This window comes from Austrofundulus limnaeus, unplaced genomic scaffold (assembly GCF_001266775.1).
Source record: "Austrofundulus limnaeus strain Quisiro unplaced genomic scaffold, Austrofundulus_limnaeus-1.0 Scaffold208, whole genome shotgun sequence".
NCBI lineage: Eukaryota > Metazoa > Chordata > Actinopteri > Cyprinodontiformes > Rivulidae > Austrofundulus > Austrofundulus limnaeus.
In genome coordinates this window covers 450,066-459,950 of record NW_013952610.1, presented here as the reverse complement: position 1 = coordinate 459,950, position 9,885 = coordinate 450,066, and the positions used below count along the sequence as shown (strand labels likewise).

General features: G+C 37.0%; 1 protein-coding gene across 6 annotated transcripts in view; it reads left to right on the top strand.

The window, feature by feature from the left end:
- The window catches only part of mark2b (MAP/microtubule affinity-regulating kinase 2b), a 62,505-nt gene that overhangs the window by 24,672 nt on the left and 27,948 nt on the right, over window positions 1-9,885 (top strand). For all 6 annotated transcript variants that reach the window (XM_014019047.1, XM_014019050.1, XM_014019048.1 and 3 more), the window contains 7 exons: window positions 2,395-2,448; window positions 2,887-2,935; window positions 3,067-3,132; window positions 3,426-3,496; window positions 4,908-4,964; window positions 7,115-7,351; window positions 9,167-9,286. In XM_014019047.1, coding sequence (XP_013874501.1) covers window positions 2,395-2,448; window positions 2,887-2,935; window positions 3,067-3,132; window positions 3,426-3,496; window positions 4,908-4,964; window positions 7,115-7,351; window positions 9,167-9,286 — 654 coding nt within the window. The remainder of the gene's footprint in view (window positions 1-2,394; window positions 2,449-2,886; window positions 2,936-3,066; window positions 3,133-3,425; window positions 3,497-4,907; window positions 4,965-7,114; window positions 7,352-9,166; window positions 9,287-9,885) is intronic.

Here is a 9,885-nt window from a genome sequence, read left to right as displayed (position 1 = left end):
GACAAAAGGTAATATAGCACCTTACTTACAGAATTGCAATACATCACGATATATAATATTGTTATGGATGTCCGATATAAAAAAATCAAATATTGCATTTTATTGGCCTGCAACTCCAATATTAGTACTCCAGTACAAGCATTCCATTTCAATAGTCCGCTCAGGATTTCTATCCAGCAGTGCTTGGATTCAGCATAAATAAATAAAGTGAACTTGAGTAGATACATTTACACTTCACAAGTACCGTATTTATTCATGTATAATACGATCTTGAGTATAATATGATCATTTTTTGAGCTTACAAAGCATAAAAATGTAATTATCAATAACCTGTGTATAATACNAGATAAATATCCAAGCTACTGCAGACTGAACAGTCATGGAACATTTCACCCAACTTTTTCACCGTTGAGGTCAGGGTGCACAGATGGATCCAGATATTATCAATACCTGCTGAATATTTGACTCCAAACTTAATTCATGAGAAATAGTTCATTTCAAGGTTGTGGTTGTGTTTAAGAGCTACTGATTGTTTAATCAGCCAAACCTGTGTATAGTTCAGTAAAAAAAAGCTTGGATGTTATTATTTGTCAAATGTAGACAAATCATCCTTATTGTTTGACTAACTTCTAAATGTTTAGTTTGCTGGTAGCTACAGAAGTCTGATCTGATCTAAGGCTTGCACAGGTTTAGATTCTACATCTACTGCAGCAGATTAGATCAGCACTGTCAGCCTAAGAGAGAGAAAAAAAGCTTAAATGTTTCCGGTGTGCTGTAACTCTGTGATTTGTCTGTTTCACGGAGGAGCCGTGTCTTCCCTGAGCTCCGGCCGGGTTCTGTCTGACTCCCAGTCGAGTGGGTTTTATGACTCGAGGAGAGGAATACAGTGGGCGGGCTCTGTCGATATGTGACAGCCCTGTGCCTGACACTCTGATAACGCGCCACGTGACTCGCCGCTCACACAAAGAAAAACAAGGGAGCGTCAGAGGGCAGAGAAGAGTCAGACAGGCACAACCAGAAAGAGCGGTGAATGACAGAAAGTTAGTCGACAACAAAAAGTAGATCTCTCTGTTCTGTGTCCTCATAAAGATAAATTCTTTGTTTCCCTGCCTTTATGTTGTCGTCTTCTTTTGTTCTGTTTCATTTATTAGCGCCCACATCAGAAAAGTGTTGGCAGACAATAATGTTTTTGCTCGTGTCTGCTGTGCTTCTTGGTGTAGTTTTCTGTTACCAAAATATGTCAAGACCCACTGGATGGATTTTTCTGAAACTCGGGAATAACTACAGCTGATTAGCATTTCAACTTAGCCTGATTCAAGATGGCTGCCACAGCTTTCTGACCTTAAAAACACAAAAAGGGTACAAGTCAGTGGGGTTGTCGCCATAAACAATAAATCAATGATAAATTAAAATTAGGTTGATATTTAATTAAATTATCCTAATATTTTAAAATGGTCAAACAGTATTATTGTTTATCGCAATAGTTTCTTAGAAAATATATCATCCAGCAAACTTTATTATGACAGGCCCATAAGTCAGTCTATTTTACACATATTGACCTAGATTCTGGTGTAGTTTTATCTGAGACGGATACATATTTAGAATGCTAACTATTGGACAGATTTTACTGACGTTTTCAGGAAATAATTTAATGTCCTTCTGCAACTAATCAACCTTTAAAAACCTATTTGAATATATATATATATATATATATATATACTATAGAATCATGTAGCTAGCAAAAAAGCCATTACCAGGAAGTGGAGGAAGTGCCTAAAAGGGAAGATTGGGTTGAAATAATGCATAGTATGTGATGGAGAGGCTGACATTTTCCATCAGATTAGAATCGGGCAAATTTATTAAGTATTGGAAAAATTGGCTGGATTTTTTATCACCATTGAGATCAGATTTTGTTGTATAATTTTGGGTATAGAGGTACTTTTACAGTGCTACAAAATGTATATAGTCGAATGTGAAGAAGAAGAATGGACAATATAACCTAAATTTGGATCGGAAAGTGTCTGGATAGGAGGTGTAACGTAGAGGGAAGCATAGAAGGTCCTGTCTTAATTACAGATAGATGCTGTACAGCTTCTCAGGGTTGATGATCAATGTGATGTTTGTTGAAAAAGAAAACAAAAGTCAAAATTTTGAAAAAAATAAGCCAATTTGACATGTCTGTCACTGCCATCTCACCTTAGAAAAAAAACAAAAAGGTTAAAATTCAGAGATATTTAGCTACAAAGTGGTGTGGCAGCTGAGATTTGTTCACAAAAAAAGCCTCCACTGTGGGTTTGTTTGTGCGTCGCCAGCTGCTTCTGTCAGCACCATGCATCAGTGCTTTAAATGACATTAATAAGAGGATGTAATAATCAGTTCCTGTTTCTCTTCCAGGTGGCTGTCAAGATCATAGATAAGACACAGCTCAACTCTTCCAGTTTGCAAAAGGTTAGTTTCTTTAACTCGCTCTCACTCCTAAACGGGCCCAGAATCTGAAGAGTCGCTCCTCCTCCCTCACTTTTTCTCCAAAGTCGCTCTTCCTGCCCCACACGTTCTCCTTTCTCCTCTTCTCCCTGCGCCTCTCGCGCCATCTGAAACGGTCCGTTTTTTCAGAGAGAGTTTTAATTACAGGAAACAAGCTGCAATTACGTGCTTTGATGGTGGCAGGGTGGGGTCTGTCCACTTCCACGCACACTCGCACGCTGAAAGCACGTACCAGACTCACATGGCTAAATGTAAAATATGTTTGTAAAAACCAAAACATGAAGTCTGGGTTACATGATTTGAGTTTGTTTCATACAAACGTACATGTAGGAAATAAATGTAACATAAAAACGCACCATCTCTCTGATGGTTTGATGTTTCTGGGCTTGTTTTCTCTCGCAGCTCTTCCGGGAGGTGAGAATCATGAAGATGTTGAATCATCCCAACATAGGTGAGTCGGAAAGAAAAAGTTGTTCAAATGGTCGTTGGGTTTATCTCGACCTCAATCCAAAACTGACTTTCTCTCGTCCCTGTCTTCCACCTCCCCCCATTCTTCCTCTTTATTTCCCTCTCCGCCTGCAGTCAAGCTCTTTGAGGTGATAGAGACAGAGAAGACTTTGTACCTGGTAATGGAGTACGCCAGTGGAGGTAAGCACATAGTTGTGTGAAATCATTGACCCTGCAGCTTGTTTGTTATATAAGAAGTTAAAGGTCTCAGCAAAACATACGTTTATTAACGTGTGAGTGAAAACAAAATGAAGGAAAATATAACTTATTGTTGATTAATTCTTTTTACTGTAAAGCTGAGAAGAAAAATAAAAAAAAATTAACTCAAGACTTGTTCGGTTCATCATTGTCTTCTGTTTTTCTGGTTTTAGGGAAAACAAGTTTTAAGTTACAACACTGAATCTCGTCTCGTCTCTTCTTTTCTTTTATTTCAGGAGAAGTATTTGATTACTTGGTGGCCCATGGCAGGATGAAGGAAAAAGAAGCACGTGCCAAATTCAGACAGGTGTGTTTGGGGGGAAAACGTCCATCTGCACCAGGGCTTTACATATCATATTGTACCTTTTTTACAGTAAATCACAATTTTAATCAGTTTTTCTTGTAATTTTTATTTTATTTTGCAAGTTACGTTACAATGCAACCAAATTATTTCACTCATTTAGAATCGTAAGGCAAAAAATAGATCAAATAATAATATTATTATTGTATAATTATTATACAATAATAGTAATAAAGGTAGCAAAATGTGATCTTAAAGTACCTAAACTCAGCCTGAACATACATGTTTTTGGACTGTGAGAGGAAACCGGAGTACCCAGAGAAGAGGAGAATGCACACAGAAAGACCCCAGGCCCAAACCGGGACTTGAACCCAGGACTTCTTGCTGTGAGGCAACAGTGCTAACCGCTACTCCACTGTGCTGCCTAAAAAACTGCTTGCTAAAAAGCTAAAAGTAGTGAGATGCTGTTTTTAAAGTGGCAAAACGCTGGCTAGCTAATAGGAACAATAGGCTAGCTAGCAGCTACAGTGGAGTTAAATAGTAGAGTTAGCATAGGCAGGATTAGCATTAGTAGTTTTACGGCCTCTACATGCTCCATCTGAACAGTCGACGCGCCGTCATGTGATTGTTCGGTGTTCGCTTTTGCGCCGAGCTCCTGGGAAACCCTGTCTGCTGCAGGATACGTCGCTGCGCAGGGTTTCTACCAGCTGGAGTCTTAAGAGAGAGGAAAAAAATCATATCTGATGTTATTTATCCACAAATAGGTCCACACTTTTCTGCAGATGGATTCCTCCGTTCACAACGTCTGATTTTAACCTCTGGATACAATCGTCCATTTCTGAAAGGAAACAGTTTTTATTTCTTTCTTTATTTTTTGGAAGCGAGTAGTTAACGCATAACGTGGTGTCCGAGCGCTTTCAGCAGAAACAAACACGCCCATGAACTTCTGACCAATCCCAGTCAGTTCTTATGCTGCTGAGGGTGAAAAGTTCTCTCGACTGGTTGTGACAAGAAGGGATGGAAGAATCGAAGCTGCGAACAGAATGACACAGTTTTCGTCTCGCAAATAAGAACTGATTTCGACAGTTCGGATGGATGCAGAGGCCTTTAGTTCTTTAGTAGGCAGCTCTGAAAACTTGACTCGTTTGAGGTCAATTGAACTGCGTACAGTTAAATAATGACGAGTCAGAATGTAATTTTGAGGAACAACTTTGCATAATCTCTATTTTTTTATTATTATTAATTGATGGTTGAGCAATAAAATGTAAACGTTTGCGTGGTTTGAATCCCACGACCTCGTTTGTTCCTCATAATTGCCTCCTGATTAAATCCTAATTAAGCGAACACATTGTCTTTTACCTAATTGTCTAATGATCTGTCTCATCGTCATGTTGTTTTTTTGTTTCTCGCTCTCCAGATTGTGTCAGCGGTGCAGTATTGCCATCAGAAATGTATAGTACACAGAGACCTCAAGGTGAGCACGCACACATGAAACAAACACACGTGATTGTGTGTGAAAGGAAGCTCGCGCTCTCCGTCTCAGCCTATTAATCTTCATACGATTTCATTTTTTAGATTAAATACTGCCCCCAAAAACAGGTGACCCAAAGGTCAATCACAGAGATGAGCTAATGACCTCATTTTAGTGTTACACACACACATGTGTGTATGCTATTCCCCTCTGTTTGTTCTCTTTTAGTCCCTTTGTTTGGGTTATTTCTCTTTAATTCTCAGTTTAGCTCCAGAACTCACTCCAGCTTCTGCTCTCTGATCCAGCCTTCCAGGTCACTGTGGCTCATTGTGTTTTTCAGGGTTATAAATCCTCTTATTGGGCCAGAAGGCAGACGTGTAGACATTATCATGATTACTGCTGCAGTCACCTCACAGGAACCCGCTGGAGCGGACACTTTTTATTTTTATTGGAGTTTTAAGTTTTGACACAGAAGGTCGTGAAGTTTTTTTTTTTGTTAAGGTTTTCAAGTCGAAATGGTTAATTAAAAAAAAGACAACGTGGGAAATTAAAGGTTTCTGCTAGATGTATAGTTCTCATTATTATAATCCTGAACTTTGTCTGAATCACTCAGAATTTAAGGGGCAAATGTTAGGCAGTATAAAAATATATATATCAATGTGTTTTAGGTGTAGATAAAACTAAGTAGTAATAAATTTTAGTGTTTTCAGGCGAGTGAATTTGATTAAATTAAAAGTTGTTGAAATTAGCAGGTTATTTCTTTATTTTACAGTGGCTATATATTAAAAAATAAAAAGTTATAGGGTATATTTACAAATGATTGGGTCTTAAAAATGACTCGAAATTAAAAAAATTGAGTTCGTAGAAGTATGAAATGTGTGTAGGAACCCTGGTTGATCCTATTCAGTGCGTTTTAATCAGCTCATATTTAAGGCTAAAAATATTCTGACTTTATTAAAGTCAAGAAAAATAATTATTTTTTTTTAAATAAAAAGTTTCTGTGTGGAGTGCAAGAGTTGAAGCAATGTTCAAATTAAAATTCTTTAAAACAAAGTATAAGGAAATTATTTTCATATAATATAAAGATATTTAAAAATATGACAATCTGCATATTGTAATTATGTCTATTCTATTAGTGTTTGTGCTAATTATAATTTAATACTTATCCGTTTTAGGGTTTTCTTTATTTTTTGTTTCTCTCTTCTTTGCTTAAAATGATTGTCTGTAAATAGTTAGCACGTCTTAAAATAAACCAAACAAACCAAAATCTGCATATTGTAACACTTAAAAAAAACAAACTAAAATCTCTTTTTAAATTATCAATAAAAACCTTAGTGATAAAACCTTCATTTGTTCTCTTCAGCTCAGGGGTTAGAGACGATGTCCGTTTTTTTGGTATTTACTGTGCTTATTCACCCAGAAACTCACAGGAGCTGCAGAGCATTCAGAGCAAGTTGAAAGGAGAGCACACTTGTTGCTAGGCAACCCCAGCCTCCCCACTTGGTGGCTCACTTTATGCTTAAAGAACACACACAATCACACACAAACACACACAGTCACACACAAAGGTATAAGCTCTGGCAGCTCACTTTCCCATTGTGTGCTGCCTGCCAGCCCCACACTATTACTCTCAAAGTGCTCTTTTGATCCAACAGAGTTTTTTTTCCCCTAAAGAGTGTTCAACAACAAACAGTCTTTAACTAAGTAGAGTGTTTATTTATTTATTTCAAAATGTGATAAATACTTTTTCTACGTTTCCCTTGAAGGAAGTGTCCAAAAATATAATCCTTAGCCCACTTTCCCTGCCTGCTAGTGAAGCTAGTTTCAGTCAATACCAGCTGGGAAATCCCACTATCCAAATACGGTTTGAGGTTTCTTCTTTCCAATTACCTCAAGAAATCCTCATTAAAATAAGCAAAAAGTAGCATTTAGATGGATTTTGCAGGAGACTTCCTGATTAGTAAATGAAGCCACGTCTCTGAAGCTCTTCTATCAGGCTGCTGGAGGTATTGAAATGTAGCTTAATTCTGTAAATGTGCTTCGATTAGTTTGACCAAATTAATTCCTGACCTGATGTGATGTGTCACACAGTGTGTTTGTTTTTATAGTTTTAACTCCAGCTGTCTGATTGTTTCACCTCTGTCTCACGTCAGGCTGAAAACCTGCTGCTAGATGCAGACATGAACATCAAGATAGCTGATTTTGGCTTCAGTAACGAGTTTACTCTGGGGAACAAGCTGGACACTTTCTGTGGCTCGCCGCCCTACGCCGCCCCTGAGCTCTTTCAGGGCAAGAAGTACGACGGACCTGAAGTGGACGTGTGGAGCCTGGGGGTGATCCTCTACACGCTGGTCAGCGGCTCGCTGCCCTTTGATGGACAAAACCTCAAGGTTGGGAAGAGGAGAGAGCTTGTTTTTGAGTCTGTTCTTGTGGGTTACATAATCTGATGTCTGCGCTCTGTGGGCGGTTGTAGTATTTATCGTGCCGGTTTCTGTTCCTTTTGGCCTACTGAAATTAAAAACTAAGTTCTTGACTGATTTTAGTGCACAATGTGACATTAAACTCGATGTGAACAATGTCAGAAAAACTTTGAGACATAGTCCTGGCTTGTTTAGCTGCTATCAGGGATGCACCAATGGCTTGGATTTGAACTGCACTGGTTTATTTGCAGGTTAACACAAAGTCAACAATGCAATGAAATGCTGAGGATGAGAAGAACCTTGTAAAATGTTAAAAAGCATTAGATTATAGTCTGAATCTTCTCAAATTAAGTGAAGTAATTTCCAGGCTAACAATATTGATAATCAAACACATTCTGCTCAGTATATCAGTCTCAAAACAAGATCAGAAATACTTTTTGGATGGATATAGCGTTGTAAGATTTGGTTAGATGGGCAGTTTTTGCAGTTCTATAAGTACTAATAGCATGCAACAGACGTTCAAAATAAAAATTTACATATACTAGATAGTTTGCATGTTCTGAGAAAATGTGACATGAAAGCTTAATGATGAAAAGTCTTTGCAAAAAATAAAGAAAAGATGTTGTAAAATAGCCCAGAAAGCTGTATATAGCAGAAAAGTAGCTGAAAAAGCTCAATCTAGCACAAAGAAGCAGAAAAACCTGCTCCACGGACAGATTCAGGAAGTCTTTTGTCCCTCAGGCAATTAGACTGTTTAACTCATATCAGTACAGTAAAAAAAAAAATCATATGATTCTGGACAATTTATAGCAGTTTCTCTTTCTACATAAATACAATATAGGTATGTTTATTTTGTTTTTATGTATATTCTACATTTTTATTGTCTGTAAATGTACAGTTGCTGGAACCCTTGAATTTCCCTCAGGGATTAATGAAGCATCTATTAATCAATCTATCAATCAAACTTCAGAAAACAACTGAAAGAAACATAAAATCTTAAATTAGCAGAAGCTAATAGAATCACAAAAATATTACCAGAATAGATGAAATGAGCAGAAAGATGGCTGAAAAAGCAGAAAAAAGCTAATATTAGCAACAAAAAAAGCTAAAGTTGGCACACAAAAGTAAAAAAAAGGTTTAAAGTGCAGAAAGTGTTATTTTTAAGGGATTTAAGGATGTTGAAGACAGCTCCATTAATTTTTAACAAAAATGGCAGAAAAAAGCTAAATATCTCAAAAAGGTTAAATTGTTGAAATACTAAAAGTCGTAGCCGAAATGTCCTGAAGGAGCCAAAGGTTTTGATACGTAAATTGTTGAAATAACACAAAAATTGCAGAAAAAGACGTGAGCTGAAAAACGTAGAGAAGAAAACTTATCGCAATAGTTTGACTGCTTGATTGCAATCTCACAAATATTTACAAAGTACAAAAGAAATATGGTAAACGATCTGTTAAAATATAACGTTACAGGTGGGATGAGTAAAGTATAGAATATTTCACAGGTAATGTTGCTTAGATTATCATATGAAACATGAGATTTAATTATAAAAGTGGTTGAAGCTGTTTTTAACTGGAACCAGTGTTTTAAAGTAGTAATCTTTTTAACAGAAAACAATCATTTTAATTTAATAAATGGATCACCTGTTTTTTGTGATGTACTTTATTCAGGATGTAGCCACAGTTTGTGTTTTAATGTCTAAAGCTGCAGAATACAGGTGATCAGCAGTGAGTTTATTTTGTTGAAAAGAAGCATAAATCGTTGATTTTCTCTGTTCTCGTTCTGCAGGAATTGCGAGAGCGCGTGCTGCGTGGTAAATACAGGATTCCTTTCTACATGTCCACGGACTGTGAGAACTTGCTGAAAAAGTTCCTGATCCTGAACCCTTCTAAAAGAGGCAGCCTCGAGGTAAACAAAGCACACAGCAGCTGACGGGAGAAGAAGGGAAATCCCATTTTATACCCATTTTATTAGAAAACATCATTCAAGTCTTTTCAATTTGACTCGAGTCAATAAACATTCAGCATTTTTTTACAGGAGTGGGGCACGGTTTGTATATGAGTCTTTGTAGCTGAAGTGTAAAATGTTTTTTAAAGGCATTTATGAGCCACAAAATTTGCTCAGACTTAATGGAAAAGGATAATATTTTTGCTCAGAGAATAATCTTTTGATTCATCTTGCTAAATGTTGCTGTAAAAACCTTTTGTTCCTGGAGTTTGTGTCCAACCAAACCAATATTGAAGCTGTTTGAATCATTACCAGTTTCTCACATTCCATCATCAGTGTGGTTTCTTTTAAGTCTGGGGACTTTTTAGCTCTCTTTTTTCTGACGTTTGAAGATATTTATGTGTATTTTCTGTAAATACACCAAACTCCACCAAAATTGAAGGTGTTAATGAGCAGGAGACAGTTACAGTGGTTTGCAAAAGTATTCATACCCCTTGAACTTTTCCATATTTTGTCACATTACAACCACAAACATAAATATATTTCACTGGAATTTAATG